Source organism: Mustela nivalis (genome assembly GCF_964662115.1).
Source record: "Mustela nivalis genome assembly, chromosome: 7".
Classification (NCBI taxonomy): Eukaryota; Metazoa; Chordata; class Mammalia; order Carnivora; family Mustelidae; genus Mustela; species Mustela nivalis.
In genome coordinates this window covers 116,778,770-116,800,491 of record NC_139026.1, presented here as the reverse complement: position 1 = coordinate 116,800,491, position 21,722 = coordinate 116,778,770, and the positions used below count along the sequence as shown (strand labels likewise).

The window sequence follows — 21,722 nt, the reverse complement described above, 5'->3', positions numbered from 1 at the left end:
TACTGAGCTCGTGTCACGTGTCAGGCATACCCATAAGCATTTTATATGGCTGCATACTATGAGCTAGATAAAGTGTGGTATTATCGTAAGATCCTCCTTTTATATGTAAGAAAACTGCAGCTTAGAAAGCTTAAAGAACTTGCCAATGGTAAATCTGCTAGCAAGTGGCAGAGCTGGCACAGAAATTTCACAAGTTCTCCCTCACTCATTCAACAAGTAATGACCAAGCATGAATTCTAAATCAGGTAGTGTGCCAGGCCCCAGGGACAGAAAGATGAAAAACAAAAATGTGGGCTTCCTGCACAGAGTTTACACATCTGGTAGAATATACAAACGTAAACAAATATAATATTTCAACAGTGACATGTGTTCCCTGAGTAGTGGGACTTTGTCATATCTTTACCATTTATATGTACCTTCCTTTATGCATCCTTCGCACCAAACCAAGTTTGTCGCACCAAACCAACACCAAAAAAGTTTCTTTTTTGGTCTGTGGTACCATGCCATTCCAGTAATCTCACTAAGAGATTAGAAACATTTACCTCTCTTCCTTCCATTTCACTCCTTTAATCAGCTGCTTTTCATGTCCTCTGAAACTGCTACTCACACTCTCCCATTACTTTCCTTCTCTCTTCCAATGCCTCTCTGCTTGGATCATGTGCAACACTCCCATGACTGGTCTCTACTTCCTGTTTCTGCCATCTCCAATTCATCTAAAAATTACTCACCTATTCAGAATCCTGAGTAGCTCCTTTATACCTACAGAGTAAGTATAAACTTCTTAGGATAGCGGTTTGTTAATGCTGAACGACCAGCTGCTAGATCTGCAGAGGTCAGGAATCACTATTCCGTTTCAAAGATCTGTATGCATATTCTTGAGCCAGCATACTGCTTTAGTGGAGCTTTATGTCTGATATCTGACAGGATAAGTCACTATTCTCTTTACCTCATGGAATAAAACAAACTTACAATTAACTCTATCTTTCTCATTCCAGATTTCTACTCTTGATGTTAAGTTTAAGCTTGATAGATAAGCTTTTAAAATAATTTAAAGATTTAACTTAAAATGTAAACAGCACAATTTTTTCATTTTGATGTGTGGATACAATTCTTAATTTCTGTCATTGGAGTATTTTACAGTCAATTTTACTCATCACACATCTGTTTTTAAATTAAGAAATACATTCTAGGAAATCATAAAAGAAATCAGGTTCCAATAATTTCTTAAAATATTTTATACTCTACCACACAGGCAATATCTTGCTGTTCTGCTCACATATAATGCAGTAGTTTTTATAATTTTTATAATTTTTTTATAATTTATTTCATCAACAAAGTATTTAGTAAGTATCCTTTGCTTTCCTGGAACATTAGCACTGACAAAATTAAATAGTACTTGATAATAAGGAATAGCCAAAAGTAACTTTGAAGCCTCAGAGAAACCAAGCATTTCAATCTGTCTTAGGAAATTCCATTACAAAATTGTTCTCATGCTAATACCTACTGGATTTCAAGAGTTGTTAGTTCTCCAGTTAATATCTTATGTACTCCACTTCAAGAGCCAGCAGGATCTAAAGAGGTATGGAGTACTGGGAAACGTTGAGGCAGGAATATCATTATTTTCTTTAAAGTCAGAATCCTTAAACTACCTATGCTAATGCATATCCATTTTATAAATCAGTCAGAATAACGAAGAGGCTAGAAATTACTTGATAAAAAAATTTAAAAATACTTTTGAAACAAAAATGAATTTTTCCTTTTTATTTCTTGATTTATTTTTTATTTATTTCCTTACAGAGTATGACTAAAAATGATAGCTAGCCTTGATAACCTCAGTACCCCACAATTAAAAACTATCATTAAGCAGTTTTCATCTAATTACTGCCAACTATATCCTCTATGAAAAGGATCTTACCATCTATACTACCAATATAATTAAATAAATGATGATCAGCCACAGTGGTCAAATAAAATTCTCTATAAGTGAACCCCAGGAGCCATTAGTTCTAAGTCTTTGATAAAGACAATGGAAGGTTACTAGGTGATTTCAGAGTGATCCGATCTGCATGTTAAAAAAAATAACATGAGTTCAGTAAACAGAAAAAATTTGAAATCAAAGGCTGGAAGACTGCTTATAGGGACTTATCATTAACAAGAGAAACAACAAAATGCTTATAATGCAAAGGAAATAATGAATTTAAGAGACAATGCTTACAATGCAAAGGAAATAATGAATTTAAGAGACATTTGGAGGACCTGACCAATAGGTAGAGAGGATAATCATAATGAATCATAAATGAAGAAAGGATAACTGAGGCTGAGGCTTCCAGCATCTACGTCTGGATATACAGTACATATAATAATTACAGTATTATTTCCAATTAAAGTTAGTAATACTGGGGCACCTGAGTGGCTCAATTGGTTAAATGTCTTTTTTTTTTTTTTTAATTTATTTATTTGTCAGAGAGAGAGAGAGAGAGAGCGAGAGCGAGCACAGGCAGACAGAGTGGAAGGCAGAGTCAGGGAGAAGCAGGCTCCCTGCAGAGCAAGGAGCCGGATATGGGACTCGATCCCAGGACGCTGGGATCATGACCTGAGCCGAAGGCAGCTGCTTAACCAACTGAGCCACCCAGGTGTCCCATCAATTGGTTAAATGTCTTAACTCCTGATCTCAGCTCAGGTACTGATCTCAGGGTCATGAGTTCAAGCCTTGTATTGGGCTCCATGCTGGGCATGGAGCCTACTTAAAAAGTAATAATAATAAATAATAAAATTAATAATACTGGGAACAGTGTGGATGTAAAAGATAATAAGCTCAGTTTTGAAATCTGCAGTTCTACAACGTACCCATGGAATACCCTAAAGGAACAGGCAGGCTGGGTAAAAAATACTCTGAAACTTGGGCCACCTGGGATAAGCCCATATTTTGGTGGTTAGCAGTATACAGGTCATAGCTAAAACCAGAAGAAATTGAAATCATTCTAGAAAAATGCATAGTTTAAGCTAAGTTATGAGAACAGAATCTACCTAAATGACTAAAAGAGTGTATTTAGAATGAGACTAAAGTAAAATGAAGAAGTTAAATAGGCTTAATTGGACTGATCTGGGTTTAAATTGTGATTTTTTTTTTTTTTTTTTTTTTTGGTAGCTGAGTAATGCTGAGCAAAGTCATTTAACCTCTTTGAGCCTAGTTTGCTCTGCTGCAAAAATCTGGTGACACCGACTACCTCATATGGTTTATATACACACATACATTTGTGTATATATCATATGTATTTAATAAAAGCTCAGTAATAGTACCAATTTATTATTAATATTAGTATTGATTTAAATAGTACCAAGTTATTGATTTGGCAAATAAGAGATACAGACAGATGCAAGGAGAACCTAGGAAACAAAATGAAACAAGAAAAACAATTTAAATCTTTATGAAAATGTCTCAGCTCAAGAGGGAACACATTGCACATAGCATACTGCACTGGCATACAGTCTAACTACTCTCTTAGACATCTATATACCAGTGGCCCAAGCTTCTCAGAAATGCCAAAGGCATGCATGTGTTCTCACTCTTATCCTTAAGATTCCTCTAATTCTCCTCCACAATTTATCTAGGGTAGTCCTAAAAGTTCTATTTATGACTATCTTACTTTGATGGATGAAAAGGGGGGGAAAAAAAACCATGAAATGTCAATATGTTTAATGTATGGTAAACACTGTTTTATAAAAGCCAAAGCCACAGTAAACCTTGTGCTTGTCAGAAACTTCTAGCTTCTGATTTTATTACATTTGGCTCTTCTAAGAAGAAAAAAAAAGCTAATGGTGGTTGAAATAAACTCCAGTTTTCAACAGAGGCAACTTTAAGTAAACTTCGGTGTTGTTATAAAAACCTACAGGAACAGGAACCACTGAAAAAGGACAAACATTTACCTCTCTTCCTTCCATTTCACGCCAAGAGAACAAAGCCCTAGCCTCAGTGTGGTACTCCAGCAATGCATGGAGTAACTATACAGAAAATGCTCTGCCAGCCAGCTTCATTCCTGAGTTTCTCACTGGGGAGAACTGAGGAGTTTCTCCCCAGTGAGAAACTGAGGCAGGGGTCCATCTCTGCCCAGGCCACAATGCACAGGCCAAAATTATCGCCTTCATCATAAGTCACAACCATTTCAAGAGTAGTCACTCTCATTCCAAAGGTAAAAAGCCCAGGTGACTTAACAATACTATTCCTTATTTATCCACTTTTCTTCAATAAACAGGTTTCTTCCTTATGTACCCAGGAAATTATTTCCATTGTCTCTGTGAACGGGTTAGAGAGGATTAGCACAGAGCACCACAGAAATATGCCAGAGCAACAGTTAACACAAAAGATCTAAGTAGAAGACTGGGTAGAACAAGGAAGAGGGAAGTTCAGAGACAGGAATGGCAGAAAAACACATCAGAATTAGTCACTTAGAGAAAGGAAGACAAGCAATTCAGACAAGCAATCCAGACAGATACAGGAGTACAAGGAGAGACAGGAAAATGTGAGAGAAGGCATTAGGACACTGTAGGTAATTTAATACAATGCCTAAAGGATAAGGTAGAACTTCAAGAGAACAACGGCTGAATGCTTTAACTACCAGTGTTTCCATGAAACATAAAATACTGGATCTTACAGTCAAATAAGAACATACTGGAGGGGAACATGGGCTTGGATTTATTTCACCAAGTTTCATCCAAGCTGAAGTTGCACTTTGGAACTCTGTCAAGATTTAACATGTACCATATAGAGAGAGGAAAAAGAGTCCCAGACAATATAAAAAAAAAATAGAACTATGAAATTAAATATAGTTTTAGTTTTCAGAGAGTAACTTTCCATACCCTGCCTGGCTTCCAAAGACCCACATGACCCAGACTACAGACCTTTCTCCATAGCAGACAAAGCCCATTGAGCAGAGAATGCTTTAGTTTTGTTCATTTATTTAAAAATTTAAAAACAAAAAGCCAAAACCCAAAAGTCCTTCAATTACTGAATACACGCAACACTGCTTGGGTTGTCAAGAGTTTAAAGGTGTACTTACCTATACAAGCAGTCCATATAGTCTGCACCTTTGCTATATTCCTCCCAATACCTATGATACATAACAAGTACTTGCTCTTCAGACTCCAGAACTCTCTATATAAAGAAGAAATACATTTTTACTTGGAAAGCGCTAATCATTTTCATTTGTAAGCTATGAAATTTATCAAAAATTATTTTTAAAAGTATTCTATATTATATTTACAATTACATTCTAATTTAACTACTTTTAGTAAAACTTAAATGACCAGGAAAAAATGTGTCTTAGATATGAAAATAAAGCATCCATACTAGAGAGTTAACAGTTCCATTCTCTAAAAAGATAAAATGTAATAGTGTGAGGTATCTTTAGGCTACAATATTATACTAAGATCAATTTAAAAGAGGATATAATTCTACTGCCATGTATCTGTGTGCTTCCTCAAATCCCTCACTTTTGGTCATCCTGCTAGTTATATAAATATATCATCACTCTGAATTACTCACTTATGTTAATAAGGCTATTTATGAAAATTTACACCTTTTCTATATTCCCCAAATAAGTTGTTTTATATTTACTTAACAGAAATCTATTACTTTTTGAAAAATAAAAATATCAAACTTAAACCTGAGATCTAAATTTTTAAAAGTTATTTTTGAAGGAAATCTAGTCTCAGTAAAAATACACTGGACTGACATTCAAAAGATACCAGGTTCTTTTATCTCAGTTCTTTTATAAACTGTACCTAGGACTTTAAGCAACCCATGACCTTAATTTCCATCTAATTAATTCTCTGCTGAAATGCAATGCTTTTAAATGTGGAATTTTAATAATTAAGGCTCAGGAGAAAGAAATAACTTATAAATAGTATTTTTTTGCCTGTCATTTTAATAAATTAATTAAAAACAGCAACTATTATTAATAACACTGGGGGGAAAAGCACACTTAGAAACTGCTGCTGCTGGGTGAATAAATATGAGAACAATTTGTTACTGTTTGTCAAAACAATAAAAAAATGTTCATGACCTATGACTTAATAATTCTATGTCCACAAATTTATCCTATAAAAAACTCGGCTACACAAAAATAATTTAGCTACCAAGATATTCACAGAAGTACTGCTTATAAAAACAAATTATATATATTGCAAATAATCCACATGCCCAGCAGTATGAGAATGTTTAAACAAATTGTATTATCTCTACACAATGAAAAATTTTACAATCATTGCCAGAATTATAAAAGTCCATTTAATGACAAAGAGTATTATAATAATATTAAAATCAAAAAGATTATAAAGTGTATAATATGATTCCATTTTCTAATAAAAATGGAAGTCTACACAAAGCAAAAATAGGCAAAGGACAAATATCAAATTATATATATTATCAACATATGCCAAAACAAATGTATTTAAGTATAGATATTCAAAAATATTCACAGTAGTTAATTCTGAAAACGGCAATGCAATACATTAGTAATTTTAAAAGTTCCCTCCCCCAATCAAACAAAATTTTCTTCTCACAGGTGAAACTGCTTCAAATCTGTTGGCTATGTTAATAGTTTACTTTGTCATCAACTATTAGCCAACTTCTTTTTTGTCACAGGATCTGAGAAAACATATGGTATACAATTATGTAAGTATTCTAAACTTTCATAAAACTATTTCACATTACTTTAAAATGCAATTACACCAATGTTAATTTCCTAGTGTTAATAACTGTACCACTGTTATATGAGATGTTAACCTTAAAAAGCTGGTAAAAAGGATATAGGAAATTTGTATTTCTTTTAAAACTTTCCTGTAAGTCTGAAAGTATTTCAAAATAAAACATTTTTTAAAAAAACACAACCCGGGGCGCCTGGGTGGCTCAGTGGGTTAAGCCGCTGCCTTCGGCTCAGGTCATGATCTCAGGGTCCTGGGATCGAGTCCCGCATCGGGCTCTCTGCTCAGTGGGGAGCCTGCTTCCCCCTCCCTCTCTCTCTGCCTGCCTCTCCATCTACTTGTGATTTTTCTCTGTCAAATAAATAAAATCTTTAAAAAATAAAAAAATTTCAAAAAAAAAAAAAACACAACCCATGCTAAAATATAAAACTTGAATAATTTGTAAGTGCCTTACACAGGTAACAATTATGGGATAACCAAAGTTCACTAGATTATCAGAGCAGAACTTTAAATTATGAAACACTGTAAGAACAATTTCACGTATCTATTATCAAAAGTGCTTTCATGAGCTGATAAATTATAGCACATATTAGAACACTAAAATGTATCCGCCATGTATAATAAAAAGTAGAGCATTTCCTTCTAAAGTTTTAAAAGGGAAACATCACATGATCAATTGTGCTCTGGGGTTATCACTACTTTAAAATTTATCTGCACCTAGCCAAATTCAAGGTTAGACACAATATTATACAGTGTTAATGTATCTCCATTTAATTTTTATTTTATTTTATTTAAATTCAATTAATTAACATTATTAGTTTTAGAGGTAGAGTTCAGGGATTTATCAGTTGCATGCAATACCCAGTGCACATTACATGAAGTACCCTTCTTAATGATCACCCAGTTACCCCATTCCCCCACCCTTCCCCCCAACGACCCTGTTTCCTAGAGTTAGAACAGCCTCTTATTGTTTACCTACCTCTCTAATTTCATCTTATTTTTCCCTCCCTTCCCCTATGATCCTCTATTTTGTTTCATAAATTCCACATGTGAGTGAAGCCATATGATAACTATCTTTCTGACTTATTTTGCTTAGCATAATATCCTCTAGTGTGTCTCCATTTTAAAGATAAAGAAACTTAAATTTCAATCCAGAGGAAGATTGAGTCACACAGCTAATGAAGGTTAGAGTCGTTTCTAGCCCAGACAATAAGTGATCTCTTCCTGATCAGACCAGTAGTCCAAAATAAGAAATACTGTCTAAAGCCCTGTGTTATTCACATACTCATTCAGCAAATATTACTTGAGAATTAGGCAGCATTGTAAGGAAAATGGTTCTTCTCAAAGAGCTTAAAATTCAGGGCAGCCAAATGCCACAAATTCTTTGTTCATATACAGATCAAGCCCATGATGTTGCCCTTGTACATATGACATACTAACTAAAATAAGTGGTCACAGGAACAGTTTCTATCATGCTTTTTATTTCTTTTTTTCACTTTTTAAAATTTTTTATAAACATATAATGTATTTTTATCCCCAGGGGTACAGGTCTGTGAATCGCCAGGTTTACACACTTCACAGCACTCACCACAGCACATACCCTCCCCAATGTCCATAACCCCACCCCCCTCTTCCGACACCCCTCCTCCCAGCAACCCTCACTTTGTTTTGTGAGATTAAGAGTCACTTATGGTTTGTCTCACTCCCAATCCCATCTTGTTTCATTCATTCTTCTCTATCATGCTTTTTAATTTACCATTTCCCTTTTTCATTTTAGGTTTTTGTAAGACTTTATGTAGGATATGAAGAGGCAGCTAAATGGCTGAAAATAATAAAGACAGAGATTTACCAAGAGGTGGGAAGCAAGAGTAAGAGAAAACGGTTCTAATAAACACCATCCAGAGGACATATAAGCAAATTTTAAAGTTGAACAAACCTTGATTTGAAACTCCACTATTTCAGTTACTAGTTATATGATCTTGAATAACTAAACTGATTTCCCTTGAAGAATCTAATATAATGCTTAACTCACAAACCTTAAATCTATATAATCAAAAAAAATTCTATTTAGGAAACAAAGCAAATATCCTTAACCTGATATAAGTTCTGCACTGGAAAACAGTAAACTAGCCTAATAGTAACTACCCAGCTACAAACATATTTATGTCATGTATGTACTACTTCTTACCTTGTGCAAATGCCGTACGTGATTTTCCAAAAAAATCTTAGTTTCTGTATAAAGTCTTTCTCCAAGGGGTTCAGGATAGGCCACACATAAAGCATAGATATCTCTAGTTAAATTGTTAAGGTTTTCATATTCTATATTGGAGATACTACTTTAAAACAAGAGATTTAACTCAAGTTTGCAATTTAAGGTTTTTCAGGCAATTTAAGATTATACAGATATAGAAAAAGTAAAATATATATAGCTAAGCTTACTTTAAAAAGCCCTGTGTTATTCACATACTCATTCAGCAAATATTACTTGAGAATTAGGCAGCATTGTAAGGAAAATGGTTCTTCTCAAAGAGCTTAAAATTCAGGGCAGCATTCTGTAAAATCAAATTACCCAGAAACCTACAAAATAAGGCTTATGTAAGAATGGACATAAGCATAATATCAACAAAGGGCTCTGGAATATCACAAGCAGGTATGTCTATGCAATTGTGAGAAACAAAACAATTACAGAAATTACTTATTTGACACAGTTTCCCACACCACAGCACTCATCAGAACATCCTATAACCCACACACTATCCTTTGGTATTTACTCCGTAAGAAGAATTATTCTATGAATAGAAATATCAATTAATCAATTAAGTTTTTGAGTACCACCTTGCTAAGTATCACAAGTGGGAGATGTGCTGTAGCAGACAGTCCTTAAACAGACGTCAAAGGAAATGGGATCTGATTGAGACTTGAGTTTTACTAGCCAGTGATCTTGACCAAGCCTCTGAACCCTTCTACGTTGCCATTTCCTCATCTCTAAGTTAAAGATAATAAATCCTCTTTTGATATCTCTATAGAATCCTTTAAGACCCAAATTAAGTTCATGAATGTTAAAGTGCATAAACTGTGCATCACTGACCAGATGTTGAAGATTGAAGCATACATGAAGCAATATGAGAACAGCTTAATTAGAGATGCAGATAAAAACTGAAAATAAGGGTGATTATTTGGGATGGAGTCAAGTATTTAATATACCTAATATTTATTTATATTATAAATATATTCAGCATACTTAATATAAGAATTGGGATGTATTTCAAAATAAAAATTTTGCTTAAAAATACGGAGATGCGGGGCACCAGGCTGGCTCAGTTGGAAGAGCATATGACTCTCGATCTCAGAGTTGTGAGTTCAAACCCCACCTTGGGTGTAGAGATTACTAAAAATAATAATAGTGGGGTGCCTGAGTGGCTCAGTGGGTTAAAGTCTCTGCCTTCAGCTCAGGTCATGATCCCAGAGTCTTGGGATGGAGCCCCACGTCCATCTCTCTGCTCAGCGGGGAGCCTGCTTCCTCCTCTCCCTCTGCCTGCCTCTCTGCCTACTTGTGATCTCTGTCTGTCAAGTAAGTAAGTAAAAATCTTAAAAGAAAATAGTAAATAGGGACGCCTGGGTGGCTCAGTTGGTTAAGCAGCTGCCTTCGGCTCAGGTCATGATCCCAGGGTCCTGGGATCGAGTCCCACATCGGGCTCCTTGCTCGGCAGGGAGCCTGCTTCTCCCTCTGCCTCTGCCTGCCTCTCTGTCTGCCTGTGCTCGCTCTCTCTCCCTCTGTCTCTGGCAAATAAATAAATAAATAAAATCTTAAAAAAAAAAAAAAAAGAAAATAGTAAATAAAAAATTTTAAGAACCAAACTTTCATTATAAAAAGATATAGAGGTAGGATGAAGACTGTTCCTCTTCTGTATCTCCATAACATTTTATATATTCTTTTTCTATAGTTCTTTTATACAATAGAAATTATTAATAACAAAGGTATTAATAATAAGAACACTAGCCTGTTCTTAAATCATCTTTAGATTCATAGATCCAAGGCACAATTCCTAACACATAAGAGGCACTTATTAAACACTTGGTGATGAGGTAGGGAATCAACATCATGTGCTCTATTTACCTAGTATTTACCTAGAATTTACTCCAGAAAGAACAAGCAGCCCTCTCCATTATGAGGTCATGGATGGATAGATTTTGGCCAGACTTTTCCAGGTTCCTTCTAAATCCTTTTATTTGTTTTCATTATACATAATTAGTAAGTAATAAAATCTTAATGTATATATGTATACATTCTTCAATATACTACTGCTAAATATAAACAAAAAAACTTTTTACAGTTAAAAAACACAAAGAAGCAAAAATATCCAAAAAGTATAATGTTGCTGTGCCAGGTTTTTTGTTTTTTGAAGATTTATTTATTTATTTGAGAGACAGAGACAGAGAGTATGAAGTGGGGGGCAGAAGGGAGGGAGAAACAGACTCCCAGTTCAACAGGGAGCCTGACTTGGGGCTCAACCCCACGGCCATGACACCATGACCTGAGCTGAAGGCAGATGCTTAACCAACTAAGCCACCCAGGTGCTCCTGTGCCAGGTATTTTTGTAGAAAAAAATATATAGTAAAGAAACACACTATTACGATTACTTTAAATCAGTCAAGATATCATGAACCTCTATAAAACAGATTAAGTAAAATAGTACATAAGAACTATTTACTAACAATAACATAAAAACATTAACCTATATTACAAAGAAAATAGAATTTTTTAACATACATCTAAGAAAAAATTTAGAAATTTATCCGGACAGAAATTCTGTAGAGAACTGACAATAGTTTGGGGAGAGGAGAAGGAGCAAGGTATGAATAAAGAAAGGTGCTCCAAAATAATGTACTAAATGAGCTCCTGGATCCAGCTTGGAGGTTTAGCTATAAAGTCCTCAGGGGGGGGAAAAGGCCTAATGCACCACATAAGAGTTTTATCATACATTTATACTCAATCTCAATTACTCATCATAATCTTACCTTAGTGAAAATAGATATAAAAGTGCTGTCAGAATTAAACATATTAGAAGAGAGTAGTTACCCCTAGTGACTGAGGGGGAATGTGGAGTACTTCTGGGATGCTAAGAGTGCTATTTATTGGGTACATGGGTATGTTCATGTTATGAAAATCCACCTATATGTTACTGTGTCAGTGTGTATACTACACTTAAATGTATTTTTTTTTCAATAAAGACTAAACTTAGACAGAATCTAGATCAATTCCTTTGGCAAAGGTGTGATGCACTTAAGATATTTAAGTTCTGGGTGCCTGGGTGGCTCAGTGGGTTAAAGCCTCTGCCTTTGGCTCAGGTCATGATCCTGCGGTTCTAGGATCGAGCCCGCATCGGGCTCTCTGCTCAGCGGGGAGCCTGCTTCCCTCTCTCTCACTGACTACCTCTCTGCCTACTTGTGGTCTCTCTCTGTCAAATGAATAAATAAAATCTTTAAAAAAAAAAAAAAGATATTTAAGTTCTGAATACCTACTTCAAGTTTTCATCTATCATATTTGCTCTACCTTTTTTTTTCCCCTAAAGCCACAATACACTTTTCTAAAATACACAACTTGATTTTGAAAAATAACATGATTTAGTACCATAATTTCAGTATGATATGCTAAATTATGTGCCCAAATGTTCTGTATCACCAAACCTAGTATCTCAAAATATCCACTGCATGCACATGTAAACAAAATTGGCTAAAAGGACTCAGGCTACAGGACTTACCTTCCTTCCACCTAGGGAAAATGGATCTGTGCAGGGCAGGGAATACAAGGAGACTTCCCCATTTCAATCCATATACAGGATTTATATACTGTTTGACATCCTCAATGAGGATGTACTTGTGTCTTTTTTAAGAGTGTGCCTTAATAAATCTTTCAATTTTTTAATTCCCCATAGTTTGGGGTCTCAGTTAACCACTGTATAATGTCACTTAACTATCTAAAACATATTCCTAAATGTGCTATTTTTCTCTAATCTATTCAAATATCTAACCACCTTGGAAATACTTAAGCCTTGAGAAGAGCACCCAACCCTCTACGATCCAATTATGATTTGGTTTTAGAGAAGGCACTTTAAAAAACAAAAAATGGGAAATAACTAGAGAAGGCCAGTTTTAGATTTAAACGCTCTCTTTTCCAAAGTCATCTTTTCCTTATGTTACTCTTTAGAGAGCCAGGATATAAAAATTCCTCTATTATGAACTTTCCACTTATAAAAACTCTCACAGCCAAAAAACAAAACTGTTCCAGAGCAAAAGTTTTCTACTCTGTTACAACCAAAAGACAGTGTTGGCCAGAAGAAAAATCATTTACTTTATTTTCTCTATTAAAGGTGTTACCTAGGGGTGCCTGGGTGGCTCAGTGGGTTGAGGTCTCTGCCTTTGGCTCGGGTCATGATCCCAGGGTCCTGGGATGGAGCCCCACATCAGGCTCTCTGCAACAGCCCGGAGCCTGCTTCCTCCTCACTCCCTGCCTGCTTCTCTGCCTACTTGTGATCTCCGTCTGTCAAATAAAATCTTTTTTAAAAATAAACAAATAAAGGTGTTACCTATGCTTGGGTTTAATTTTGAATATTAACACTATCAATTTTATTGTATAGTGGTTCTAAAACAATGAGTTCTACAATAGGGATGTAAAGATTATTCACAGCAGCGGGACACACACCATCAACCATTTTCTAAGAAATCTCCCCCTTCAGAAATGAGAAGTAACGTAGTATTATTATTTTGGGTGTCTTGACACCAGGCTGCAAAATCCACCTTCTTTTCTTCTGTCTCTGCTGTCCCTCAACTCTTCCTGTCTAGTCTTTTTCTGTCTGGGCTCTCATCTTCCCCTCCACTACCCTAGGCCTTCATCCTGTGTCTACTGGTCCTGCTGAGGGTCACTGCAGATGCCTCTCATTAGAAACAAGAAAAAGAGGGGGACCTGGCTGGCTCAGTCAGTGGAATATGAGACTCCTGATCTCAGGGTTGTGCATTCAAGCCCAATGTTGGGTGTAGAAATTTCCTAAAAATAAAATCTTTACAAGCAAAAAGGAAAAAAAAGGCGGGGGGAGGGGGGCGGAACAGGGGCAGAAAACCAAGCCATGGGAAAAGAAGTATACATTGTATGTTTATGGGTTTATGGGTTCTTATTATGAAGGTATAGCTTGCAGGAGATTTATATGGATGTGCTTTTAAGTTATGTATATTACATCTAAGAGGAAACAATTTTTAAACAGTGCTGGTAAGTTAAAAAAAAAAAAAAGAAAAGGAAAGCTTATCTTAAAATTGAAAATGGTACAATGTCCAAAAAAGTATCAACAATAAAACAATACAGATCTTTATTGACATTTCTGAAGAAAAAGAATAAACATGCAACATGTAAAAGATGCAGAATCTATGAAATCATCAACTAGTAAACAAGGGTACAAATTATTGGTTAAATGGAAAAACTTTAAAGTGTATAGCTACAGAATTACAATAATCAAATATTTGTCTGATTTAATTTGGAGCAGAGTGAAAATGTTACTGATGCTTCAAGCAGAGAAAACTACAGATAAAGCCTTTCTCAATCTATACAATCAAAAAAAAAAAAATGATGGGCTACTAATGCAGGCACCAAGGTTAATAAGTTCTACTAACATCTGTGAGGATCGTCAGGGATGGAGATGACTTACTTCAATATTTTTCAATGTAGTCAAAACTGGTCTATGTTTGAAAAGATGCCTAACAGAATATATATTAGAAGTGAGGACAATGGTACAACTGGTTTTAAAACCTGGTTTTACATTCATGAAGGCATTTTAGATTTCCCCTCACTTAATCACTTTGGACTTACATAAAACTATTAAGAATCTAACTTGCCCTTAAGTAGGAGAGCATCTATATTATACTGCAGGGTTTGGGAATTATCCTAACAGCCACCAAAAAGCAGAAAACCATGAATAAAAGTAAACCAAAACAGCCAAAAAACTCCAACCCAGAAAAAAAACAACAGTATATCTAGATCTACACCAAACCTCATGGCACTTGATAGAAATCCTTAGTAAAGGGCAAATCCCAAACCATGCTAAGCTGTTGTAAAGCTTTTGTTAGAAATATTATTACCTGTGTTAGGCAGAATTCTAAAAATGGCCTGCTAAGATTTTCCACCCTAATACCTGCAACTGCTACTTTATGTGACAAAAGGAACTCAGAGCAAAAAGTCAGAATTATGATTACTCATCAGCTGACCGCAAGAGGGAAAGTAGCCTGGACTTTCCAGGTGGGCCTAATTCAATCGAATGAGCCTCTTAAAGCAGATCCCCATCTGCTTCTAGCCCTCTGTGGCTAATCGCAGAGGGGGAGGTCTGAGATAACACAGGATGATTTGCCATGCCACAGCTGGCACTGAAGATGGAAGGGAGTCACATGCAACAACTGAGGTGTATCAAGTCACCAAGAGAGAGACAAGAAAATGGAGACCTAAGACCTGTAACTGCAATGAATTAAATTTTCCCAATTAACAGCAACAGGCTTTGAAGAGGACCCTGAGCTCTAGATGAGTTAGCCAGCCAACTCCTTAATTTCAGCTTTATAAGATCCTGAAGAGAGAATGCAGTCATATCATGGACCTCTGATCCATAGAACTGTGAGATAATAAAAGGATATCTCTCAAAAATTTGTGGTAATTTTTTATGTATTAAAAAACTGATTCTTTTATTTACATTACCTATCAACCAGAATGCTCTGCATTCTGGTTGATAGGTAATGGTTATACTATTAAAGAAAAATGTACTGGATGCAGTACATTTATGAAGGATCAGTGTTAAGAAACCTGCTTATCAACACAAGAGAACTAGCTAAATATTAATGTTATTTATTCCATCTGTACAATATGCTTAATGACATTTAGTTGATAGTAGCTATTCACTCCCCAAGTATTTGCTGAATACCTACATGTGCTAGATGCTAGAATACAGCAGTGAACAAAATGGGTAAGAAGTCTTGCCCCTTACGGAGTTTATATTTAGTAAAAAATGTTGCAGACAGGGTTCCATAAATTCTGTACTTACACACGTTAAACACTTCAAATGATAGAACAAGCTTTCTTAATGTCCACTTCAAGAGTATAAGCAGACTTGAGCATTTTACTTCAGCATTCAGTCCTACTAGGGTAAGTCATCTTATACCATCAATAAGCCATGACATCCTCAGCTATAAAATGGGACTAGTAATACATATTTTACAGTCACTAGTTATAATCACATACATATATATGTTGAAAGAAAAAATTACGACAGAAATATATACACAGCATGATTCAATTGATATAAAGTTCCAAAAACAGAAAGAACCAGTAATTGCGTATACATAAGCAGTTATACTATTAAAGAAAAAAAAAATACAAGGAAATAATAGATGCAAAAGTCACAATAGTAGGGGCACCTGGTGGCTCAGTGGGTTAAGCCACTGCCTTCGGCTCAGGTCATAATCTCAGGGTCCTGGGATCAAGTCTCTGCTCAGCAGGGAGCCTGCTTCCCTCTCACTCTCTGCCTGCCTCTCTCCCTACTTGTGATCTCTGTCAAATAAATAAATAAAATCTTAAAAAAAAAAAAAGTCACAATAGTAGCTCCTTCCAAGATAAGGAGTGGGCTTGTGAACTGAGAAGGACATGTAGTGAGGGGAGAGTTGGTGGATCCTCGCAGTGTTCTGGTTCTCAACCTGTGCTGATTATACAGGTGTCTGCTTTATAATTATCTGTTTAGATGAATGGATAAAGAAGATGTGGTATATATATACAATGGAATACTATGCAACCATCAAAAGAAATGAAATCTTGCCATTTGTGACGTGGATGGAACTAAAGGGTATTATACTTAGCGAAATAAGTCAATTGGAGAAAGAATTATCATATGATCTCCCTGATATGAGGAAGTGGAGATGCAATGGGGGGTTTTGGGGGGTAGGAAAAGAATAAATGAAACAAGATGAGATTGGGAGGGAGACAAACCATAAGTGACTCTTAATCTCACAAAACAAACTGAGGGTTGCTGGGAGGAGGGGTGTTGGGAGAGGGGGATGGGGTTATAGACATTGGGGAGGGTATGTGCTTTGGTGAGTGCTGTGAAGTGTGTAAACCTGGCGATTCACAGACCTGTACCCCTGGGGATAAAAATACATTATGTGTTTATAAAAAAATTTAAAAATTAAAAAAAAATAAAAAATAAAAAATAATTATCTGTTTAACCCCATATGTACACCTCACCAACTTTTCCACATATGTACCAGTTAACCCTTGAACAACGAAGGATTGAGGGGTGCCAAACCCCCAGCAGAAGGAAATCCACGTATAACTTGACTATTCTAAAACTGAACTACTAATAGCCTAAGGTTGACTTTACCTTACCTGAAACATAAATAGTTAACACATTTCTGTATATTATATTAGATAATGTATTCTTACAATAAAGTAAGCTAGAGAAAAGACAATCTTATTAAAGTCATCAGAAAGAGAAAATACATTTTCAGTACTGAATTTATGAAAAAAAGGGTGCCTGGGTGGCTCAGTTGGTCAGACATCTGGCTCTTCATTTTGGTTCTGTTCATGATCTCATGGGTCCTGATATAGCGCCCCATGTCAGGATCCATGTTCAGTGGGCAATCTGCTTGAGATTCTCTACTCTCCTTCTGCCTCTGTCCCTCCCCACCCCAGTTCTCGCTCCCTAAAATGTCTAAAATAGATAAAATAAATCTTTCCAAACAAAACCCTTTTTTTTTTTTTTAAAGATTTTATTTATTTATTTGACAGAGCGAGAGCTCACAAGTAGGCAGAGAGGCACGCGGGAGAGGGGGGCAGGCTCCCCACCAAGCAGAAAACCCAGGAACCTGAGATCATGACCTGAGCCGAAGGCAGAGGCTTAACCCCGAGTCACCCAGGCACTCCCAAAACACCTTTTTTATATACACATAGTTCACAACTGTGTTCAAGGGTCAACCACATTCATTACATTTCACACACCCAAAAAAAAATGCTTTATAAAAGATCAATTACTGGGGTGCCTGGGTGGCTCAGTGCTTTAAGTTTCTGCCTTCAGCCCAGGTCATGATCTCAGAATCCTGGGATCAAGCCCCGCAAGGGGCTCTCTGCTCAGCAGGGAGCCTGCTTCCCCCTCTCTCTCTCTGCCTGCCTCTCTGCCTACTTGTGATTTCTGTCAAATAAATAAATAAAATCTTAAAAAAAAAAAAATCAATGACTCTCACATACGGTGATACACAATGGGAGGGGCTTCTTTTCATTTTCAAAAGATTAAAGTTTTGGGGCGCCTGAGTGGCTCAGGGGTTAAAGCCTCTGCCTTCGGCTCAGGTCATGATCCCAGGTCCTGGGATCGAGCCCCGCATCGGGCTCTCTGCTCAGCCGGAGGCCTGCTTCCTCCTCTCTCTCTGCCTGCCTCTCTGCCTATTTGTGATCTCTGTCTGTCAAATAAACAAATAAAATCTTAAAAAAAAAAAAAAAAGATTAAAGTTTTGTAGCCTCTAAAATTTCTATCTACGATACCTAAGGCTCAGAAGTCAACCTCATATTCTTGGACAAATTAACATGGAAAAAAATTTTACTTCAGAATAATTAGTAACCAGTACTTTATTTTTCAAAATAGAATTTAAAGTAAGAAATTCCATTCTTAATTTTATTGTTTTTGCAGATATTCTTTATTTTAAAGGGAAGAAAAAATATGTGAGCAGGTATTATACTGGACCATCTCAGACAAATCAAACAATAAACATCTTAGAAATAACAGTGACTGAAGCAACACTTTCCAAGGAAGGTATTTCTACGACCAACTCCTTTCTCTGTTCATATTTCAGTTGAAATAGCCTTAAAACTACCTATGTACTTGTTTAGTGAAACCTCATTAACACACAAGTAAACTTAACATTTTCTATTTTATCGAGATTACTATGCAAAAAAGAAAAAGAGTCCTTTGCAAAAACAATCAATGATGCTCCATAAAAAAAAATTAGACTAACTCAATAATAAGTTCTTCAAAGGCAGAATCTATATCAATTATCCTCTAGATAAACTGGCAAGTATTGGGAATTAGATGTTAGAAATCTCATATTCAAGTCTGTGCTACTTCAATTACTACCTGCATGGTGTGGGTATCAATTTCCTCCTTTGTTAAATAAAGACAATTGTATCTGCCCCACCAATCTTATAGGCTTATTTGAGGTACTAAACAATATAAAAAAATATAAAACACACTTGCAAACTATGAAGGCTTCCAGAAACGTTACTATCATTTTATCTTTAATGGCTAGAACATAGGTAGCCTAATATGTTTCTTAGTAATGACTGCAAATGTAATGAATGAGACGGTTTGCTGTTGGTCTAAAAGAACCTCACCATTCTTACATTAACAGTCAGCTTAATATTAAAAACTGAATTAGGCAGGGTGCCTGGGTGGCTCAGTGGGTTAAAGCCTCCGCCTTCAGCTCAGGTCATGATCCCAGCATCCTGGGATTGAGCCCTGCATGGGGCTCTCTGCTCAGCAGGGAGCCTCCTTCCCCTTCTCTCTCTGCCTGCCTCTTTGCCTACTTGTGATCTCTCTGTCAAATAAATAAATAAAATCTTTAAAAAAAAAAACAAAAAAACCTGAATTAGGCATTAAGAACAAGTTGGGTCACTTACAAGTGACCAATGCCAAAATCCAAGCTTTTATGCCCACATGATGAGGGTAGCCATCCCTTAATCCCGGAAGACTGCTAGAGGGCAGCACAGAGTTGGAAAAAACTGAATCTCCACACACATTTTGGTTAATACCTTCACATCTTAACTTCCCTTTGTGGAGAAAGAATCTCTGGTTCCTACAGTGTCCAGCTAGTACTGAAGGCCTCCTGCAAGGCCCTGGCACTACCTTGCCATTTGGACCCAGAGACACCAGGCCTCAATCCTATCCCCTTTATTTACCCTAAGAAAGGACATGTATGGTGTGTCCTGTGGCAGACTGAGACAGTTCAGAAGTCTGCCAGTGAACATGTGCCAATGTACATATACTGTCCTCATGCCCACCCAGCCTTGGTCCCTGGAATACAATGGCAGAATTGGTAAGACTGCCATCCATGAGTTTGCCCCAGGTACCTATGGCCGAGGGTTCCTAGAAACCCCCTTTAACCTCCCAAATACTAAGAAGCTGAAGTATTTTAATATTGGGGGGCTTTTTCTTGGTGCCAGAGTTTATATCCATAATGCCCTGGTTACAGTGTTTTTTATATATAATTAATATATACAGTATGTATATATTTTAAAAAGGGTTGCTGTCATGTGGGAATGCAAAACACCATGATTCAGATTGTTCTAGAGAAACCACAAATGTATTTTCATATAAAACTGCTAATTCACAAATATAGAAAACTTAACTAAAAAACACATTTCTAGCTGTCAAGTCATTAAACTTGCCACTCACTCTCTACCTGAAACATTCTTCCCCCAGATATTTGTAGGATTTGCTCCCTCGCTTTGGTCCAGTCTCTGTTCAAATATCACCACCTTCCTCAGAAAAATCTTCCATGACCATCCCACCTAAGAGAGTTGCATACATACATACTGTAACCACTCTCCATGCCCTTACCTGCTTTATTTTTCCCTGGAGAGTCCATCGCTACCTGCTAGTAGAAGCACTCGCATTAGATTTTTTTAAAATACCTGTTTATTGTCTGTTTCCCTTAGTAGAATGAAAGAAAAGTAGTTTTGTATACACTGTATTCCCAAAGCCTCACGTAGTACCTGACATATACATTAAGTGCTCAATTAGTACGGTCAAATGAAAGATTCTCAGATTGTTGACTGACACATATAGGTGAACTTGGAAATGTAAACAATATATGTGAAAGCAGTCACACGGCATTCTCTTCCATTTACATAAGCATAAACCTGTTTTCACTTTTCAACAAGGGAAAACTTTTTATCAGTTTTAGGGCATTTACCAACGTTCACTGACAGAGTTACTAATACAAGATCACTATCAATACAAGAACATTTATCAGTGCCACTAAAAGGATACGAGAAGCGATCGTTCCATGTTGCTCTTTCCACGTATTCCAACATGACAACAGCTTTGATTGTCGTTAAAAGTTTGTTCCATGTTTCATCAAAATCTACTACTCTTGGTTTCAAAGACATTGTGCAAGTTTAGTGTTGAAATCTGTTAATTAAAACAACAGTAACGTTAGCAAGAATTCTACAAACAAGTTACTTGTTTTTAAAGCATCACAAAATTCTCCAGCACAATAGACAAAAGGGGTGAGAACAGAACCTGGTGCACAGTAAAAACACAATAGACACTGGCCACTATCTTCTCATGACTATCCAGACAAGGAACTACACAGAATATTTACATTCATTACAAACTCTAGGAAATGGAAAGTTTTTACTACAAGTTATTTAAAATCAAGAGTGTTGTTCCAAGGATTTAGAAGACTCAGTGTGTTGAGGGAAAAAAGCTGAGGCCCCATTAGCCAAAACACAACTTCCATCATAAGAAATATGCAAGAGACACTCAATAAAAAGGTTTTGGCTCCAAATCCTTGTATGTACTCTTAAAACTAGGGAATGAGATAGGTGGGAATATGAAAAGACATAAGAAAGTAAAAGGGTTTATCTTCCTTAGTTAAGTAAAAGATTAGGGAGAAAATTTACATTTCTATCAAAACAAATGAACCACAGAATAGAACACAAAATCCACAGGAACCTAAAAAGATTTTAAAAATGTACAGATTTCAAAGACCATCAGGGTTGCAGCAGAGAGCTAAGGCTCCACCTTAGATTCTCAGAGTATCCAGTCCCACACACCTAATGAAAGCATGGCTCTAGCATGAAACCTCTGATTCTGGTGACCTTGACCAGCCCAGAAGTGAGCTAAAAGATTTCTTTGCCTAGCAGACAAGCTATATTCTAGAAGTCAGCCAGTTTCTGAAACAAAAGGGTAGAGAAACTTGGCTTAAGTCTAGATTCCAAATGCTTC

At 36.3% G+C, this 21,722-nt stretch overlaps 1 protein-coding gene across 3 annotated transcripts in view; it reads right to left on the bottom strand.

The window, feature by feature from the left end:
• The window catches only part of CUL2 (cullin 2), a 103,139-nt gene that overhangs the window by 57,758 nt on the left and 23,659 nt on the right, over nucleotides 1-21,722 (bottom strand). For all 3 annotated transcript variants that reach the window (XM_082739719.1, XM_082739720.1, XM_082739718.1), the window contains exons 2-4: nucleotides 20,763-20,903; nucleotides 8,891-8,993; nucleotides 5,058-5,152 (exon numbers count right to left, since the gene is read on the bottom strand). In XM_082739719.1, the coding sequence (XP_082595845.1) occupies nucleotides 5,058-5,152; nucleotides 8,891-8,993; nucleotides 20,763-20,881 (317 nt within the window). In that variant the 5' untranslated portion in view covers nucleotides 20,882-20,903. The remainder of the gene's footprint in view (nucleotides 1-5,057; nucleotides 5,153-8,890; nucleotides 8,994-20,762; nucleotides 20,904-21,722) is intronic.